This window comes from Carassius carassius, chromosome 15 (genome assembly GCF_963082965.1).
Source record: "Carassius carassius chromosome 15, fCarCar2.1, whole genome shotgun sequence".
Taxonomy (NCBI): domain Eukaryota; kingdom Metazoa; phylum Chordata; class Actinopteri; order Cypriniformes; family Cyprinidae; genus Carassius; species Carassius carassius.
In genome coordinates, this window is record NC_081769.1 from 29,652,954 (window position 1) to 29,674,508 (window position 21,555).

General features: G+C 37.9%; 1 protein-coding gene and 1 long non-coding RNA gene across 2 annotated transcripts; both read right to left on the bottom strand.

Annotated features, from left to right (window-relative positions):
• Window positions 1–5,312: 5,312 nt before the first annotated feature.
• Window positions 5,313–6,399, bottom strand: LOC132157841 (uncharacterized). The gene is made up of 4 exons (XR_009437630.1): window positions 6,298–6,399; window positions 6,052–6,195; window positions 5,755–5,868; window positions 5,313–5,644 (listed from the first exon to the last, which is right to left on the bottom strand). It is a non-coding gene; the product is annotated as an uncharacterized LOC132157841 (long non-coding RNA).
• A 6,878-nt stretch (window positions 6,400–13,277) lies between these two features.
• On the bottom strand, window positions 13,278–21,286 carry LOC132157842 (dendritic cell-specific transmembrane protein). Its single transcript, XM_059567109.1, has 4 exons — window positions 21,122–21,286; window positions 19,162–20,232; window positions 18,390–18,722; window positions 13,278–13,503 (listed from the first exon to the last, which is right to left on the bottom strand). The coding sequence occupies exons 2-4, from the start codon at window positions 20,218–20,220 to the stop codon at window positions 13,444–13,446; spliced, it is 1,452 nt and encodes a 483-aa protein (XP_059423092.1). The 5' UTR covers window positions 20,221–20,232; window positions 21,122–21,286; the 3' UTR covers window positions 13,278–13,443.
• Window positions 21,287–21,555: the final 269 nt, after the last annotated feature.

Here is a 21,555-nt window from a genome sequence, read left to right on the forward strand (position 1 = left end):
CATGGTTTATATGTCTGTTCTGGAAAAAAAATGCTAAAATGCAAATGCTAAAATGCAATTAGCCATATACGTTATATAAGTTTAATTGCAAAATGTTTAAAAAGGAAGAGAAAATGCTTTCCATATCTTCCCATAATATTAGACATTGTTAACGTCAAAGGCTGTGCATCCAATCGAACTGTACAGTATTATGCAGCATTATGCATTTCATCGGTCACTGTAAAAGCTGCATTAACAGGTTGTGTGTCTTCTCAAAATTCTCAAAAACCATGAATAAATCTGTGCAAGTTATAAAAAAATACAAATAATACTATGCAGTTCATAAAAAAATTATTAAAAATTTTGTTCATAATTATAAATATGAGTAAAATCTGGCTCCTGAAGTAAAAACAAATTACCAGTCGAAAACCACTCCTATAAAAGCCACTGGTGCAAGTGCAAGAGAAAACAGTTCATTATAAAGATCCCCATAGCTTGGTTCTCAAACATAAAACAAAATTCAACACAATAACACACCCTGAGAGGAACAGGTCTGCTGGAGTCCTCCTTGTGCACACAGTCAGCATCTAAAAAAGAGCTTCAGCAGAGAGATACTGTTAAAGAGCATGTAATACTTTCTTGATTTAAATGCAGTTTTTAATTGGATAGAGCCCCATTATTTTTCAATACAGAAAGGGCAGTGAGGCACGCAAAGCTCTTGAATATTTTTGCAAATCGTGTTCGACAGCATAATGATTAAGCATGGCACTAAATTTGCCTCACAAAATGAAAAGCAAACTTCATGCAAGGCGTAATTTAATTGTTCCCCTTCACATTTTCCGCCTCCCATTGTTGGAAGCCTTACATTTTGAGTCTCTGCACTGGTGCTTGACATGCCACTTTGTGACACATTCAAACCCTGTGACATTCAAGATGCTTTACAGCACAAACATGCTTCAATCTATACCGCGGCACAGAAATGCATGCTGTGTTGTTGTGATTTACTCTACAAACCCAGCAATCAAGATCCAATGAAAATAAAATTGCTTTTAGAAAGATACTGAAACATGTAATTTTCCTAGACCTACTCACAGACGCTTCTTTTTCACTTGCTCATGTTTTAACAACACAGGAAATGAGTTAAATCTAAAATAGCAATTGTACAATTAAAATCAGATATGACATTTTTTTTTTTTTTTTTTTTGTCATTTGAGTCTTTTGTGTAATTTAGGATGGTTCTGATTGAGCCTCTCTCTCTCAGTCCTCTGTAATACAGATAAATATTGCCATCTGCTGGCATCCATGCATGTATTCACACTAGTAAGGAGTATACAGTTAAACGCAAAGTCAACATGAAATCTAAATTTCTTAATGTGTATTCCTGGTTTTATTGTGAAAAATGCCTTTGTTTTATCAAAATATAACTTGCTCCACCTTCCTTTTCAGCCTCAGGACTTATTTTTCAACCAGCCAGCTACACTATATAATACCAATTTCTTAGAATTCAGTCAATTCCTGATACATAGAATGAAACTGACCTAATAGCTTTTTTTCTTTTATGCTAAACAGATTATGAAAGTAAAATGGTTTGGAAACAGTGTTTCATGTAAGACACAGAAAATGTTTTTAACTGTCTCTCAGGTTGTAAAAAAAAATATATATATATACATAAACGAGTGGTGAAATATGTGGAATTACACAGAGTATTAGAGATTTTAAAAGCAAAAAATTTTATTTTTCCGTATTATTCCATAAAAGTGCTATTTCATATCACTAAAGATCAGGTTTGACAGGATTCTATGGGATTTACTGCATTATTGAGATTTACGGAATTTACTGCATACTACTTTTAATTACTACTACTAGTTAGACTATTAAATTTATTCATAGTGATTCATTAAAAATCAATATTTCAACCACTATATCTTGCTCTATCCAAAAGCATAAATGTATGAAAATAGTTAGAATAGTAGGATACTACCAAAAAAAAAAAAAAACTATTTAAATTCAGTAATGGTTGCCAGATATTTACCGTAAACTAAACATGGTAGTAAAATCTGACTTTTATACAAGCTGTGGTAAATACATTTAAGGTACACACGTGTCATGCACCAAGGCTATTATATTTAAATCTGAAACCATTCAATTCTGTTACTTATGATAAAATAAATGTTAACTAAAATAAAAACGTAACTTTATTTCTTAACTTGATGTATTAAAAAATAACTAAAACTGAAAAAAAAAGAATGTTACATAAAACCCTAATATAAATAACTCATAAGGAAAAAATAAATCACGTTTAGTGTCAAACTGGGAATAACAAAAGATTAAGATGACAAATAACGGTAATTCACAGTAAAATGCTAGATTTATTAGATTTTCGCCTTATATAGTAAGGGAACTTTTTAACCGCAGCATACTGTACCATTCAAACGACTACAGTGCATGCTATGGTCATAATATAAAAGCTACTTTGTAAGCGGCAGAGGCGTCAGTCTCGTCTGGCAGCTGATGATCATGTTATACGAATGCAAGCGCTTCGATAAACAAACAACACTTTCTGAACTCTCCCAGACTTGAAGAGCGAAAGTAAATTCTTATCCCTGTCTGCAGAGGCGCAGTGTAGATGCTCTGGCTTTCTTAATATTTCATACTCTGATTACACTTCAAATCACCCTGTAAATCCTCTTAGGGCATACAGAATTGTTCAGCGTGTGTATGTGTGTGAGGGAGAAAATGAGTGAGAGAAAAAATAAAGATAAAGAGAGAGACAGAGAGAGGTTAGGTACTTATAAACCCTAAAGGCTTGCTTATCTTTCCGGCACATGCATCTTTGTGTCTCTCGTGCATGTCAGTTTTCTATTTTTTAACGCAGCAAAGACAAAGTAAGCTGCACAAGATGCTGTGACAGTGAAAAGACTTTCTCTGAACCGGCTGATGCAATTCACAGCTCTGAGGATATTCCTGTGCAACAACAAAAAGACCCAACGGAACCATCAACAAAAACAACAACAACAAAATAAATCATTATAGCCATTATTCATTCACTCCGTCAAATCACTGCAAATAAAAAAACAATGTTGCCAATGCAAATTAACCAATAAGCACAACAACAGCACAACTTTTTGGTGCCACTATAACCTAAAGATACACGAGTACATTAAGAATTTCCTGACTGAGCATAAGAAAACTGTTCTTGGGTCTTCCTTACTATGCATTTATGTCTTAACGCATAGGATGTAATATTAAACACACATTTTAAATATGAAAATCATTATTAGTCATAGTTATCTTTTAGTGATGTTGGCTATGAGCTTTTATTTATTTTTATTTTTACTTTTTTTTACTAAATATTCTGCAGTAAAAAAAAAATCATAAAAAAATAAATAAATCCACAGATAAAATAAATAATCAAACAAACAAACTGTTTTAATATGTTAACAGTTCATATATGTTTTAAAATAGGTTTTCCTATCTCCTTTTCCTTTAAAAACTATATTGTCAAATTGACACCCCCATGTAACCCTAATACATCACTGATCAATGACTTTAACCCCGCCCCACCACCACCATCCTGTTCATTTTCTTGCCATTGTGTAAATAACTGTGTCTTAAAGTTTACGTGAGTTTAAAGGGAACTGCCCAGCTGGGATGACTCTTCAATAAGTGAGAGCTGAAAACAACATCTGAATTGACTATACTTTATTAACCTACATTGACAAACAGCACCCCCGTGTGGTCATACAAATAACTACTTCAAATAACCCACAGTAAATCTGTCCAAGTGTGGGGTCTGCAGTTGATATTTTTTCATCAATTTGAGTTTATAATCACTGATGGCCGTTTTTGTTGTTGTTGTTTTTTGTTCTCAAAGGCAAATATGTCAATTAAGCCTAATATTGATCGAATCTAAAATAAAATAAATAAACATACAGCAGGCTTTTTTTTTTCAAACATATTTTCTGAAATTGTGATATGCTTATGTACAGCTCGATATCATAATAATAATAATAAAAATCTCTTCGATCGCCAAAAGAATACGTGTCAATACAGTAAAACAATGGCACAAATCACTCAGTGTCATAAGATTAATTATACAACCATTAATTATACTCATTTATGCAGCGAGTCATTCCATCTAGCACTCACATGTGTGAAGATGAATTTATAAATGACACTGCCATCAATCCCGTTTGTTGTCAGACCCTTGATTAATAGGTATTTTATCGATATTAAAGGTGCTGTGCAGAATTGACACAGAGCGGTTGAACTAGGTATTGCAGTCCAAATTCAAAATATTGGAAAGGGTTTTTTCACTCGGCACCTCCTCCTCAGACTTGACGCACACGCAGGTTGCCAGATTGACGAACCAAACATGAATGAGCACACTTGACGATGAATAAAATGAAATACTGTGTTTTCCGCCAACTGGCATCATGGTGTGCCGAAATACAATTGGGTAAACTGGCATTGGGCGGGTTTCACAAACCAAAACAAACATGGACCTCCCGGGCTGGAACGCACATTTTATTAGGAGAATAACTGACTGTAGCATTTTTTTTCCAAGATAAACAAGTATGATAACTTAGCATGTTTCTCAAATATCTTATGGTATTTTTATGCTTTAGTAGAGTCAAAATCTTACATACAGCATCTTTAAGTTTATGTTTGCCTGTTGTCAAAAAGCAGCTTTGATGATAAACTAATATTTTAAGGTTGATTGGCCTGAATGGTTAGTATGCCTTGTCCTTCCTCTTCAGTCTCATACCCAAGCAAAGGACATTGCATCATTTGAATACTGATTCTGATTGGTTGGCTTGTAAAATTTGTGTAGTAAATGTAGTCTGTTCACAACTGATATTTGCCTTGATTTGTCTTTGTTTTGGGCACATCTCATTTCAAGCATGCTTTTCACTGACCCTGATGATGTCTCCTTAAGAGCCAAGTGCATTAACACTTGGGAAAAGAAAAGAAAAGAAAAAAAACAAAGGACTGTTATGTAAAAAAAGAAAAAGAAAAAAAAACCTTAAGTGGATGCAAATGAAATTACACTGTTTAAATTGATACAGTTTCAATGGTTTCAAAATGCTTTATTTCACTCTTTGCTTAATTTTTATAATTCATTTTTTTATGGTGGAGTTATATTTAGGTCATTATTTTTTCAAATCCAGTGTGGACAGCAAGCTGGTGGAGACATGATAAATAAAAATGAAAGATAGACAGTGCATAGTAATTGTACTGTATACCTTATCTACATCTACAAAATAAAATAAAGAATTATCTTTAAATAACCAAGTACGTTTTCCTTTACCAAAACCAGTAGAGAGAAAGTAAAAAAAAAAAGAAGAAGAAGAAGCACCATCATGATTATATATAAATATTCTTAATTTACCACTACTACTACTACTAAAAAAAAAATTCTTACTGGATGTCTATAAATCACAGAAAAATTCTAGAGATCCAAAAACATATCAGAGGGAAAAGAGAGAAAGAAGCGGCACCAGCAGTAGGAAGAGACTCTGTTTCAAGCACTGACCGCTGTTACAGAGAATTCCTGCACAGCACGTCGTCTGAGCACCAGCCATAGACCCCAGAGTATTTAATACACTATTCTCACAGATTACATTGTTCCCACATCCTTTTGTTTTTATGCCAGTTATACTTTCTGGGAAAGGAAGAAAAAAAACTAGATTGTTATGGTATACATGAGAGAAAAATTAAAGTAAACATTCAGTTCTGTTTATGTGGAATATTTTGAATGGAGACTGTAATAACCTTTTATACTGAAGCACTTGTTCTCATCACCTGAGCAGGTCACAATTTTTGAGCAGTCTCTACTAAATAAGTCACAAGTGTAACACATCATCCCATTGGAATATCGTGGCATTGCTACACATATTATAAGAAAGAATGAAAAAGAGCATATAGGCTAGTTAGTGCAATGCAGAGATGAATCAGAACAGAACTAATCTGAGAAATATTACAATTAAATTAATGCTAAATTTGTACACTACAAAAATAAAATATGGAATACAAACATTGTAAAATGTCTGTTCTCATATATCTATGTACCTGGTGCCTCTTCAGTGTTGCAGAGGTCAGTGTCACAGCATTGGGGATTAAAGACTGTTTCGTTTTGTTCAAAGTTTATACTGTCAATAACACACAAGGCAGGATCTGTGCAGTTCTTCTTACTGTTATATAATGTACCGCCATCTGCACAGACAATTAAAAAAACTATATTAAGATTGTGTAAAAAAAAAAAAAATAATAATAATAATAAAAAATCAGAATTTTTCATAATCATGTAATGCTTACCGCTGTATATGGTGACAGAGCCACACTCCAGAGGACATTTTGTTCGATTTTGCTTGCATTCTTCAGATGAACTGTATTTGTATTTGCACTGGTAACATCTCAGTGCGAGCACTGAAATATAAAGAGAATGTCATATAACACACATAAAATACATTCATTTCACAAATCAGTTTTTACTTTCATTAAAATTACATAGGCTACCAAAGTTCATAAGTTTTTTCATATTGAATATTATCAACAACAGCAACAACAATGTATATATAAGCATCATGAAATGTTGAATGGTAACCATAAATAGATACACAACTAAATCATAGCATACCTGTGGAGAACCAAACAGTAATGAGAACCAGAGTGATGAACAGTTTCATGGCTGGAAGATTCCAAGAAAACCAAATAACAGGGTCAAATCAGTACGTGTCTGATTTACAGAGGTGTACTGTGGTTTTTGAATGGTATCTTTTCCAAATTGTAGCTACGCAAGTAGGCAGCAGCATAATTATGCTGAAATCTAAGGCAAATCTAATTCAAATTAGACACATATGGTAGAAAAAGAAAGAAAAACTGAATATTCAAATGGATGTATTTACTGGAACTGGTTCAGGTCAGGTTATCATTACTCCAACATCAGAACATCAGCAAAGACACCCTAGGCCTTTTATAAGCAGCTCTAGTTTGATTGCTGCATTTGAACTTTTATGCACTTTCAACTTTGAGTTGAGACGTTGAGTGATGATCTGATGAACAGCCTGCTGAGGCAAATTTGCCTTTCAAAACTGCTGAAATCAAGATGTTCAATCAAGCACTTTATTGTTCCTACAAGGATGCATTGCACATTGCACATCTTATCAATGACACTGTACCAGAAACAAAATAATTGATTATGATTATTCATATGTTGCATAGTTTCTCTTAAAATGACTAACGAATGCACAAACGATGATTAAAAAGATCACACTTCTAACCCAACACTGACAGACACAGTGGTTCATGCTTTTAGAGTTTGTACGTTTACTGAAAAAAACGAATTCATTTACAGAACATAATTTGGACTCTTATTAATCATCGTTTGTTCAGTAGTCAGTCAATAATATGACAACTCAAAGTCGGATTTTGATTAAAGGAGGGAAGGTGGTAAATGAGGATTTCTCAGAGATGACAGATGTGTATATTGAAGATGGAGTTCTCAGTGCAGTTGGCTCAGATCTGCAGGTAGCAGCTGGCACACGGGTCATCGATGCCACAGACTGAATCGTGCTGCTGAGTGGAATAGACACACACACACATGGAGCTGTCATTCATGGGCACCACAGCTGTGGATGACTTTCATATCGGTACCGTTTTGTGCATCCATTATTATTCATAAACCTATTTGAATTAATCATTTTAAGTTTTGAAATAAAATATAAACATTTAAACTAAACACAATTACTGTCTGGAGCCCCTATAAAACTCATTAGTCTCATGATTTTAACTGATGCCATGTTTGTTAGCAGTTCATTTGGGAAATCCATTATTGAAGGTTGTATATTTAAAACTTTGTTCTACCTACTCGAATGGGTTACTCATTGTTCCATTCATAGTTTCCCCTCTTTACTGTGATGAATTTACAGTGTTTTTGCACACAATGCAAATTTCACCTGCAGCATATTGACATAGTCACTTAAATGTCTTACAGTCACTTAAAATGCCATCTGATGCACTAACTAATAACAGAACTGTAGAAAATATTAAAGAATTTTTTTTTAATATTTTAAGCATAAAATCAGCTTTTTATGTACCATATATTGATACAGTGAAATATGGAGCTCATACTTAATGGTAAAAATGCACATCAGTATTAATCAGAGAATGAAACTGAGCAAAAATATATATGCATTTTGTTGCATATATATATATATATATATATATATATATATATAGCTAGATATATAGATAGATAGATAGATAGATAGATAGATAGATAGATAGATAGATAGATAGATAGATAGATAGATATAGATACTGTATATATATATATATATATATATATATACAGGAATGCTACTGTAATGGAAATCACAACATGGGCTCAGGAATACTTACAGAAAACTGTGTCGGTAAAAACAATCCACCGTGCCATTCGCCATTGCTGGCTAAAACTCTATAAGTCAAAAAAGAAGCCATATCTAAACATGATCCAGAACAGAAACAGATCTTTCACCCATAGAAAACATTTGGTGCATCATAAAGAGGAAGATGGGACAAAGAACACCTAAGACAGTTAAGCAACCTGAAGCCTGTATTAGACAAGTATGGGACAACATTCCTATTCCTAAACTTGAGCAACTTGTCTCCAAAGTCCCAAGATGTTTGCAGACTGTTATAAAAAGAAGAGGGGATGCCACACAGTGGTAAACATGACCTTGTCCCAACTTTTTTGAGATGTGTTGATGCCATGAAATTTAAAATCAACTTATTTTTCCATTAAAATTATACATTTTCTCAGTTTAAACATTTGATATGTCATCTATGTTGTATTCTGAATAAAATATTGAAATTTGAAACTTCCACATCATTGCATTCTGTTTTTATTTACAATTTGTACAGTGTCCCAACTTCAGGTTTATATATATATATATATATATATATATATGGGCAAAATACAATATGAAATATTGATAACTTTAATGTGCATCAGTGGGATCTTTATAACAGTACAGCAGTCGCAGGAGACACCACCATGATCCTGGACTTTGTATCAGCATAGGTCTGTAAAGGATTTTTTTAGGATTTTTCCCCAAGGCGCTCTTTTCTTTCACCCCCGAGTAAAACTTCACCATGATTTACTGTAAGAAGAGTAAACCAGTGTGCAGGTGTTTCTTGTAAATCATTCTTTGAATGCAAAACTGATCAAGCCCTGAGCAAACAGGCCATGTTACACAAGAACTGGCCTGTGCCTTTAAACTACCAATGTGAAGTGACATTTTTACAAATTATATCTGGTCAAAAGACCAAGGGCTCTGCATAAGTGTGTCATAAATTATTTTTCATGTGATTGTGTTAAGAGACTAATAATAACCAGCTATTTTTATGACATGACCTCATTTATTTTTAGATGGTAAATTGCCCAATATATAACAAGAGCCCTAGAAAGCCAGATGTGTCTTAGAATGGTCAGAGTTTATTATGATATGCCACTAAAAGTACATATTTAGGCAATTTATAACAAATGTTTCACTAAAATACATTTTACAATCTTGACATTCTAAGAACAAATTACAGACGATTACAAACATGTGAAATATAATTCCACTGGAGGGCAGCACATACATAAATAAGTTAATGAAGCTGTATTTTAGGCTGCCTATGTTTTTCACTAGTTTCAGAAAGACTATGGTATAAATCACGCACAGGGAGAAAAGGTATAACAAATCGGTCAGTGAGAGCCTCAGGTGGGATAGAACACATCAAGACCAGACTTGACAAATACTAAAACACATATCTTAAACCACAACTTTTAATACCCCTCTCCTTTAGGTACTAGACTACTGGTTAATCAAAAAAGAGAATGAAAGATCCAAAACCCAAAAGAACAAAACACTAATACCTCTCTCTTCCTCTTAAATGAGAATTAAGCTTAAATTAAATTCTTAAAGACTAACTATAGCCTCTCAGCATCCACACAGTCTCCTTTCTCTATTCCCTTCCCTAAAAACCAACAAACTAAGGGTTTTTAAAGCCTCTTAGTAAACTATAGCACCTGCCTTCACTAATTATCCAAATGCAAATGATTGAACCTATTAATCTGGCTTTTACATTCCAAACAGCACCAGAGGAGGTTGACACAGAGTATAAATGAATATATAAAGGTGTTTTTCTTGTACAGACAAAATCTCCAACCTTTATTCTCGAAAAGGGAGAATTGCTAAAGGTTCTGATGCAGACCTGGTCACATGGGACCCAGAGGCCACCAGGTAACTCACAGTAGCCTAGAATACATGTGACCTCATTTACATGCTCTAATGAATAATGAGCCCTGTTTCAATACACAGACATTCTTAAAAGCCAGACAGTCAACATGAAGACAGAGTCTACTGCTGCAGCTGTGACATCAAAACCCAGAAAACGAATTCACCATTTCAATTCTAAAATAAGGTCCATGGTAAACGTGCCTAGATGAGACATTTTGTTGTACAATATAAACTGCACACATGTAGTTACTTACACTAACACAACATTTTCAAAATCAATGCCTTATTGTTACACACCAATGTGGCATAAAGTTTTGACTCTATAATTCAAAATCCAGCCTTCTCATTTCATGGGCTTCAGCTTTTACAAATCTTCATTTCATGAGTGCTTGAGTTTATTTGTAGTTGAACAAGTCAGCAATGTTTGAGCTTTTTACATCACTTTAAATACGTTTTTTTTGTTATTCAGCTGAAATGAGCCAATTAGTTGACATATTGTTTTACATTTGTATCCATATACTTCATTTTTTTCGGGGGTTCTCCTTAGTCACATATTAAGACCTGACATAAATAGTAAAATAAATGGGCAAAGTTTGCTTTAAAAGCTAAAAATTTGTTGAAATGTAATGTGTGTAGGTTCAAATACCTGGGATCATGTTAAGCATGTTTCTGCATGAATGGGGTCATACAGGTTCTATAGGTGCTGGAAGTACTGAGGCAGATGTTGCCATGACAAAGCATTAACACAGCAGATTGGCTGCAAACATGTGACCATAAATGGAGAAACGTTTTTCTGGCGTTTTTCCTGCTCGAACATGTCGTTTGTAAAGCTCATGCATGAGAGGAGAGGACGGAAACAGCAGACGGCCGTAGGTCTTATGTAATTGGGCCACATTGCTGCTCCTTTTCCCCATGAATCTGGGCTAGCTCCCTTTAGGCAAATAACCAACCGCCGATGTGAGTTAAGCAGCGAAGAGCAATGTGCTGAAATTTAGTACATAGCAGCGTTGCATTAATAAGAACTGAGCTCTTGTGTAAGATGTGCTAATACGAGACCGGTGACGTTTCTGGGTCCATATTAGACAATTAGGGTCAACTGGATGCATATTCTTAGCGAAAAATCATGAAGAGCAAGACAGTTGTCCACAATACTTGCATAAACCTACACTTTAAGTTTAGATTTAAAGCTTCTCCTAACTGTACCTCACATTTGATTGTACTGACAGTTCATTCAATTGTGAAATGTCATGATTATCCATCCTTCAGATAGGACTAATTATTAGGTTAAAGTGTTGTGATTTTACCTCCTGAATTGGTTAGCCTATTCCTAGGCTCCAAAACACCATTGTCCAATAAGTTATTACAATTATCAATATTAATAAATTGAATAATTCATCCACCAGCTAAACAATGTGATCTCTAACTTTGAAACTGCATAACAATTTTCAAAATGGAATTCTGCACATGCCCCTCATCAGGCATTGATTAACAAAGCCAGAGCACAGGTTAGGGACATTTTCATAGCTCCACACAGTGTTCAAAAAATTTCAAGTTTTCAAGACAAGGTTTTTTTTATCATTGAAAATGTTACATATTTCAGCTTTACCGAAGTTCACAGAGCAATACAGAATGTGTGGTCAACTTTATACTCATTTTACAAACCAAGGAATCTGTGTTTTTCTGTTATCCTTTGCACAGTGTCAGTCGATGGAATGCATAACTTCTAATCTTTCTAAATTAGCTTTTTAAGATTATAGCTGTCATGTTAATTTTAAAACTTTGTTTTTGCTGGTTTGTCTCAGTGCTGGAGACAGATGGCCACTCAGTTTTACACACTGTAAATGGGCTCAGAGGTCCTTCTGCTGATTTATTAAAGTCATTTGTTTTAATATATTATGATAAGTGATGGTCAATAGCCTACAGTGCATGCTAATAATAATGTATTTATTATATTTTATTATTATTATAACAAATGTATTTTTTTATTTACACACAAACTTATACTTTCTATATAAATTATAGTTAGTAAGTCAATTTGCATAATCTTGTATAACCTAACCTTATGTTGTTTTTAGGGAGATTTCAGCAGACTATAAAATTTTTGAGGGAATGCTGTGTGATGGGCAGCCAGTGGTCACAATCTCCAGGGGGAAGGTGGTTTATGAAAACGGGCAACTGTACACAAAACTGGGCATGGGACGATACATCCCACAGAAACCCTTTTCTGAATTTGTGTATAAAATAATTAATCAGCGGGAAAAGGTAGGACAAGTTTGGTTTCTGTTCTAAGACTACCTAGCATCCTCTAAAATTTAGAAGTGTGGTCATTGTGTACTATAGGAACTGAGGTTAATGACCTCACTGAAAAATCTTTTAGTTCTTTAAAGAACCCAGAAAACCAATGCACTGCTCTGGAGAACCCCAAAATCTATACACACAACTCAAGAACCATCTACAGAGAAAAAAAAAAAAGTGCTGCAAGGAATGACTGAAGGACCACTTATGCATTAGTGATGAACAATGATCAGTTCTGATATTCTCCTGTTTTGTGTTTTGAATCACCCGTACAGTATTGTCAAAAACATTTGTTTAGCTACAAAATGTTTTAATACATTTTATATGGTCATGATCAGACTCTGAGAAGACATGAATGTTTTTCATGAGAAAAAATATTTTTATTCAGGATAATATAAATAGGATAGAGTAAATTGATAAAAAGTGAAACAAAAGGTATATATATTACAAAAGATAAATGCTAAATACATACGTATATACAAATATATACAATATAAGTATTAACTGTTTACACCAATGCTCATAAGAAATGTTTCTTGGAAATTCAACTTTACTATCAAAGGAATAAATTACGTAAATATATATTAAAATAGAAAATAGTTATTTAATATTTCACAATAGTACTGTTTAGAGCCTTGTTGAGCAGAAGATTTTTCAAAATCATTAAAAAATTGTACACTTTTGAACGGATGTCTACATGCTTTGTATTCTGTAGGATACAGGTTTAAAACATGCATATGCTCATTGTTCAATGACAGAACACCTACTTTCTGTATACAGTGCAATCCCAGGGGGCACTTTTTGATAAAAAGGAGAGTGAATGTTGTGTTGTCAACATGTCAAACCTACAGTTATAGCTGATCAACTGACTGATGTGTTGCTTCAACTTCAATCCTATTTAAACAGCATCAAGGTTTGTCCTGTGCTTATGGAAGAGTAAGGGGCACCAAAAACTCGGCTGCAATAAAAACAAAAATAATTAAATAATAAACAATATTTAAAGAAATGATTTTGCTTATACAATTTACATTATAACACTCAAGGCCAAAACATCATCTGCAAGAATTTGAATACAGATGCTTACAGCTACTTATGTTTGATTTCACAGATAGTAATTTTTGTGTAATATATCACAACACAATTCACAATGCTGCATTTATAACTGAAGACTTGTTTTCAGAGAATATATCTTCAAATACTGAGTGAGGTTTATTCTTCAAGAAAGAATAACTATTTGAAAATGGAGTAATACTGTAACTTTTTACAAACTTCATAATCACGGGAAGAAGGAGGCGGGAACCTTGCGGACATTCAAATGAAACCTTTAATGATAAAAATAAATGTCCGTGTTGGCCGGTGACAGCCTCTGACATCACTACCAGTGCGACTATAAATACGCGCCTGTAGGACCCATCACTTATCTTCTTCGTGAAGCTTGCGTCCGAAGCATAGCAGGGAGCTAGAGGACGCAGTGTCTCGTTCCCTCTCAGGGAACCATGGTTACATTCGTAACCTGAGACGTTCCCTGTCAAGGGAACTTCGAACTGCGTCCTCTGAGGGGACACTATGGGGAACAGTATACCCACGCCGCCATGCTGAGGGGAGTGCAGACCAGAATCATGGCAAACACTAAGTACCAACTCTACCGCTTCACCGGGAGTCACCCCTGGGACGGTTCGACGGCTGTCTATGACATTATCCCTTACGGCCAAAGGCCTAAGCTACATACCCAACTTACCTGAAGGGCCCTGGCCCGGGGTAGAGCTGAAGGCTTGGAATCACAAAAGATTCCTTTAAAGGGATACGGCTAAGAGCCTAGCACTTTCCTCTACCAAGTCTTTGCCTGTCACACAGGGGCTACTGCTAGCTTTAGCAAAAACTTGCCGAAAGAGCTGTCCCAACAGTACTCTAGTAGCAGGCGCCCTGTTCTAGATAGGTATCAGAGGATACCTAGGTGGAGTGGTGCCCAAGATGAACGGGGCTTTAACCGACTCAAGAAAGGGCACGAAGCAGCCGTGCGAAGCCCTTACCATATAGGATTTTAGAAAGAACGCAGAGTACTAGCGTGCGAACTTACCACAGTGTGGATTTCAGAAAGTGTGCAAAGACTTCACGTGCACACTTACCATAACATGGATTTACAAATACTGTTCTAAGGAGGGGCTCTCGTGGAACTCTGATAGAGCAGCTCGTAGATGGAATGGCCCGGGAGCAGAGCAATTGGAGGACAGATGAAGCCTCGGCCACGCCTGTACCATGGCGTCCAGCCCCCAATGGAGCTGGATGAGTCAGAGGAAGCTAGAGGGGATAGTGCGATGCTCTCTCGTGCCGCAAAACCGATCCACCCAAGTCTGGCCAACCTCTCCAACTCTGCTTCAACACCTTGGTGCGAAGGCGCCATTCCCCGAGCCTCAGCCCCTGCCTCAGCAGGATGTCAGCTCTCACCGTGCGTCTCAAAACAGTATGTAGTACTGGAACGCTCTGAAAGAACCGAGAATCAGCCTCCCAAGAGAGGAGGACTCCGAGCTCCGAGCAGCATGCTCATAGGTGACCCTTTCAAAAAAAGGGGAGCGCTGCTAAACTACCGCGAGAATTGCCCACACAGCCCCCCATGTTGAGGGGGCTTGAGGTGTACAATAAGTACACACCGGTTGGATGAAGCCCAAGGAACACCGGGGCTAATCATCTCAAGAAAGGGAACGAAGCGGAGCGCGTAACCCTTACCGTACAGGATTTTAGAAAGTGCGCAGAATCTTGCGTGCACACTTACCACTTTACGTGGATTTCAGAAAGTGCGCAGAGTCTTGCGTGCACACTTACCACTTTACGTGGATTTCAGACAGTGCGCAAAGCGTTAACGTGCACACTGACCACCATGTGGTTTTGAGAAAGTACACAGGCTTAGCGTGTGTACTGAAAGGTTACCTGAAATCTCCAGGGAGGCCTGGTGAGGCCTACTACCTGGCAACCACAGTATGTGGGAGCTCACCATCAGAGAGGCCTGATGAAGCCTACTACCTGATAACCACAATATGGGGGAGTCCGCCCAGCCCCTCATGTTGAGGGAAGTGATGCTTGAGGTGTATAACAAATACACACCGGTTGAATGAAGCCCATGGAACCCAGGGCTAATCATCTTAAGAAAGGGAACGAAGTGGAGCGCGTAACCCCTACCGTACAGGATTTTAGAAAGTGTGCAAAGTCTTGCGTGCACACTTACCACTTACGTGGATTTCAGACAGTGTGCAAAGTGTTCACGTGCACACTGACCACCATGTGGTTTTGAGAAAGTACACAGGCTTAGCGTGTGTACAGAAAGATTCCCAAGCATCGCAGAGGCGCTGGATCGCACGGGAGAGGTGAGCTCCAACCCTCAAGCGAGGGGAGCATCACCTGAGGCAGTACATACAGAGGACTCCATAACCACCACCTCCCCGGATGCGCCAAGCGGCCAGGCGGCCCCTCAGCGTGACCTGGCCGGACATCTATGGAATTCCCAGCAGTGCTGTGCCAATTCTGATGATCAGCCAGGCTCCTCGGGAGGGGGTGTGGGATGGACAACCACAGAGCGCTTGCCTCCCACGCGCGGGTCTCACTCCGCGGTGGGTGTCGCGCCCCGGGGGGGCGGAACCCACGCGGTGCGGCCGCCTACCGAAAGCCTGTGATCTTGGCCACCTAGCTATTTCCAGAGCACTGTAAAGGAAACTAACAGAGTTTGTTAGTAGACATATAACCACCAGCAACATAACATCCATAAACAGGTAAAGCAAGGGTTACGTACTCACCCACCCTCCTGTACTGGAGTCCCGCTTGCGGGGTGCCCTATTCTGGTCTGGACCGTCAGTAAGGCGGTTACTATGAACATAGAACCAACCAAAACATCATAGGTCCAGGAAAGGAGACTGTTATGTGAGAGACTGTCCACCTAACCTCGATCGGGTGGAGAGCTGGTGGCTACAGGGGAATTAGATTTAAAAGCAGCTGAGCGCGCCCTTGCCTCCCTGAACTTTTTGACCACCATCTCGACGGAGGTACCGAAAAGCTCAGAAGGCCAGACCAGAGCATCGAGAAGAAACCCCCTTTCTTCCCTCCCAAAGTCTGCCAGGTTCACCCACAGATGTCTCTCCGTTACCACCATGGCCGCCATAGACCTGCCCATGGCGGAGGCGGCCTGCTTGGTAGCCCAGAGAGAGAGGTCTGTGGTGCGGCGCAGCTCGGCTACCTAGTCAGGTGAAAGGCCCTTGCCTGTATCCAGGTCCTTCAGCAGGTCAGCCTGGTAGGCCTGAAGCACCGCCATCATGTGCAACAAAGCCACAGCCTGACCTGCTGCCGCGTATGACCTGCCATTTAAGCGGGATGTATCCTGGAGGGGCTTAGATTGCAAAGAGGGAGATTTAAGAGAGGACGTTTCCCCCACAGAGAAATAGCTAGCCAGCGTCTCTTCTACAGGGGGCATCCTCTCATAGCCGTTTTCATGCATGCCCTCGATATTAGCATAGCTCGTATGCTGAAACCGGTGGATGCAAGAGGAAAACGGCCTCTTCCATTCCTTTTCGACTTCTGCATGCAAGTCAGGCAAGAATGGAAGGCTCATCTGGGCTGGAGGGCTATGGTCAGACAAATAACGCTCATCGAGGTGACCTCGCCGCGTCACTTTTCTGGCACGCTTCCATGGCAAGTCTAATTTTGCCGTGGCGCTATCCATAACCTCTAACAGCTCCTCATACGCAGGGCAGGAGGATTGAGAAGGCTCAGCCTCAACTTCTTCGCCACTCTCAGACATCTCCTGCTCTTTCTGGGTAGAACCCAGCAGAGCACTAACTTCAGTGTCAGAATGGGTTAATGATAACGCATCTTCCTCCCGAAGTTCACTCTCGTTCGCCGCCGGAGAGTGTGAGAGGGAAAGTCCCTCTCTACACTCCTCAGCGAGATCCACCTGTGATCCCCACAAGCTCATTCTCCTTCGTGCCTCAGCAATGGCGGGTCCTGAGCCGCGGGATCCAGATGGCTGTCCCTCTTTCCTCGAAAAGAGAGACAAACGAGAGCGGAGCTTTCCCACAGAAAAACGCTCGCAGTGCACGCAGATCGCCCCCTCAAGGACATCGCGCGCGTGCTCTTCGCCCATACAAGAGACGCAAAGAGTGTGTGTGTCATCGGGTGTCAGATAACGCTGACACGGATGCACACACTGTCTAAACGCCTTTCTAGTGGAAGCCATGATGATAATAATAATAGATCGCTCTTACCGTTTTGGTCGTTTCTCAGATGCATGCTTCAAACAAAACAGTCAATGAAGACGAAGAAGATAATTGACGGGTCCTACAGGCACGTATTTATAGTCGCGCTGGTAGTGACGTCAGAGGCTGTCGCCGGCCAACACGTTGGCGTTTTCCAAAGTATGCTTCAGACACGGGTCACGACGAGGTGTTCCCCATAGTGTCCCCTCAGAGGACGCAGTTCGAAGTTCCCTTGACAGGGAACCCAAAACAGCGCGACAGCCCCTCGCGGACGACTGCCGTGCACAAACAGAAACCAAACACAAAATAAAGACCAGGCCTGCTCCTCTCTCATCCTTTACTGCCGTCGCTCCTCTTTTGTATCCTTCCGATCTCCTCCGTGGGACTTGAGACCGGTGAGTGGAGCAGGTGTCGCTCATTTCCAAATCACTCCACCGGCCTCGCTCCGTTCTCACGGCTCTCGGCCCTGCCCCACTCGTCACAAATACATTTAAACTTAATTTATGATATTTTCTCCTAAAACAAGTCTTTAGATCTTGCATACTCAATAAAATATATTCTGTTTTAAGGATGTTTGAATATATTTAGTAAAAAACACGTGACCAACCTGCATGGCTAAAGTCTTCAGAGCTCCATCATGCTCTTCTGCTTTAGACTTGCACCGCTTTCTTAAAATTTTTGCATGTAGATAGGAAGCTCTTTTCTCTGCGACATCTGAGAAAAACTGCTCAGATAGCACAACTCTGAGCTGGACCATCTGTGATGAAAGAAGAATCAGAACAACCAGCAAGGCCAGGACGACAGACAGAGGAACCAGAGACTGATAGAGCCACAGTTCCGGTTCAGGCAAACACTTCTTCTCAAACAGAGACACCGTGTAGGAAAAGTTTGCCCCTTTTGCATTTTCATCAACAGGTAATCCTAGAAACAATGTGGCCTCCTTTAAAAACAAAGGATAAATGGAAAGGAAATAATAAGATGAAATTCAGACATCAATTACTAACCCTATGACTTTCTTCCTTCTGTAGAATACAACAACAAAAGACACAGAATGCAGAACGCTGTGGTCCAAACAACATTGCCTTTTTTTTTTTTTTTGGTTCCAAAGAAAGAAATTCATACATTGTTAAAACAACATGAGGGTGAGTAAATTAGACAGCATTTTCATTTCTGCATGAATAATTCCTTTAAACCTACAGAAATTGAGATATTTGTGTTCACACTGCTGCAGAATATCTATATTCTGTAATCTATAACCAGATTACGTAAACAAGTGCTACAGTTCTGTTCACATTCAGTTTAGATATAGATAAAACGAAGGATTAAAGTAAAAACATATCCAGGAATCCGTAAAACAACACTGTAACTTCTTTGTTTACCTGAACTTTTATTCCCACAGGAACACGAAGTGGCTCCATCTCCCCGAGCCGCTTGCTCAGAACTACAATAAGCCAGTAAATCAGGGCATCTAGACTGATAAACACCAGCCAGGTGAGACAGTGAGTGAATATGGGAAGACTGAACTTGAGCATGGCTTTCCACCGCCGACCCGTCGGCCGAATGGACGGAGTCACTATGTAAAGTTCCGATTCGCTTTTGGTCAGTGGAAGGACATACTGTTTTCCCTCTTCTTTTTGCTTCTCGTCAAAACAACGGAAAGTTTTTGTGATGAATTGGTTGTTGTACTTTTTGTCTACGTGGAATCTTCTCAGGTATAGAGCAGTGAGAAGTACAAGAAATAAAAGACCTAATGTTGGAGACAGTATCTTTCCTATTGAGGACAAAGCGTTGGTCAGTGCTAACACATCTTGCGTGGTCTGGTTTAAAGTCTGTTCTGCCTCAGTGAGGTGAATTTTGAAATCTTGGGAGTCAACCTTTGCTTTAAGTTTGAAATCTGCATGGTAACTCCCCAACTGAAAGCTCGTAAAGTAATTTTTAAGTTGCTTTCCCACCCATTTCAGCATTTTAATATAATTCCCGAGGGGTTCTGTATTAATATCCAATAACTTTTCCTCCAAGTTGCAGATGAGGCCTTTTGCAAGCAGTGTCATGTTCTGCAACGTGTTCTGGATGTTGAAGAAAATCACTGAACTGGTTCCCAAAGTGAGAAGAAGGCTCTTCACTTGTTTCATACCCAGGGAGATCAAAATCAAGGCTCCAAAACAGCGAATCCTTTCTGAGAAATACATGGCTGGTGTTAAGCTTAAACAAAAAACACAAGTAAAGGGAAGCGAAACCTCCTGAACGCATTTGAAGGAAAAGTGGAGGATGAGAAAGAGGAAGATGCTCAGAATGAGACTGGTGGTGAAACAGGTCAGCAGGAGGAGAAGTTTTTCCTTCCAGCTTTTTGTGACATTTTTTGTGTAGAGACCACATATTCTGGACCAGAGCCGTCGTAGTCTTTCTGCCAGTTGATGCAGTTTAGCTTGAATCATCATTGTCCCACTAACCTAGAATTACACAAAGGGTTTCATAACTATATTATTAATTATCCCTAGAATGTCTGCATTATTTTGATATATAGTGGCCTCCAAACATACTGTATTTAGACACTAAAAAACAACAACAACTGAATGTAATTTCATTAGATGACAAAATATCAAGTGATTTATGCACAAGCATATAAGTAAAATCTTTAACAAAAATCAATTTGTTGGGTTTTAGATGATAAAACAATAGATATATTGTAATATACGGACATTTTATGGTTTAAACAGCAAGATGAGACTAAGTTCAATTGCAATAAATGGCTCAAAAAAAGTGGATTCCGTTTTTGCAGATGTCACGTAATTGTTTTATTATCTTATTTGTTAGTGTGGCTTAAGATATATAACACCAATAGTGCCATCAAATGATTAATTGCGTCCAAAATACAAAGTATTTGTTTACATTATATATGCACTGTGTTTATATATTATGCATATATAAATACACACACATACAGTATATATATTTGAAAATATTCACATGTATATACATTTATATGATATATATTTAATATATAAACAGCATATTTTTCTTAAATGTATGCATGCATGTGTTTGTATTTATATTTAGCCTGCAAAAAGAATATACACAGTACACACTCATATATTATGTAAACAAAAACTTTTATTTTGGATGGATTAATTATGGTTAATCATTTGACAGCACTAAACACCAATACTTAAATTTGATATTATATTGACTAAAGCAGCAATGAAACTGTTAATACAATTTAGTCTATCTTATAATGCTTGACTTTGTGATGACTTAAACACCCTATCTTCTGATTTGAACATTCATGCAGGTATATAACATATTTTTCATATATATTTAACATATATATGTTTAACCTACCTTCTATTTGTCAGCAGTCTTGTCAGCTCACGAGTGTTGTGACAGTCTAGCATTCATCTTTTTAAAGTAAAACAAGAGGAAGCTGATTTTATCCCTCAGTTGTTCACTTCCTTTTTAGCCACCATCTCAGCACTTACTCATAACCACAGAAAAAGCACTGGCAAAATCCACCCTATGATTAATGTGTTTTCAGGAAAACAAAAACAAACAAATAAACAATGTCATTTAGTTGTTTGTGGAAAGCTGCATGCTTGCTTTCTAAGTATCTTGATCATTTTGATAACACAGGAAAACAAAACAATAGAACAAAATTAGCATTACATTTACAATACAACTATAACTGAATAAAAAAACTTAAATGTATTGTTATTATTACACATATATGTATATATGTTTGTATAAACACTGTACATTACCAATTACCATCGACATAT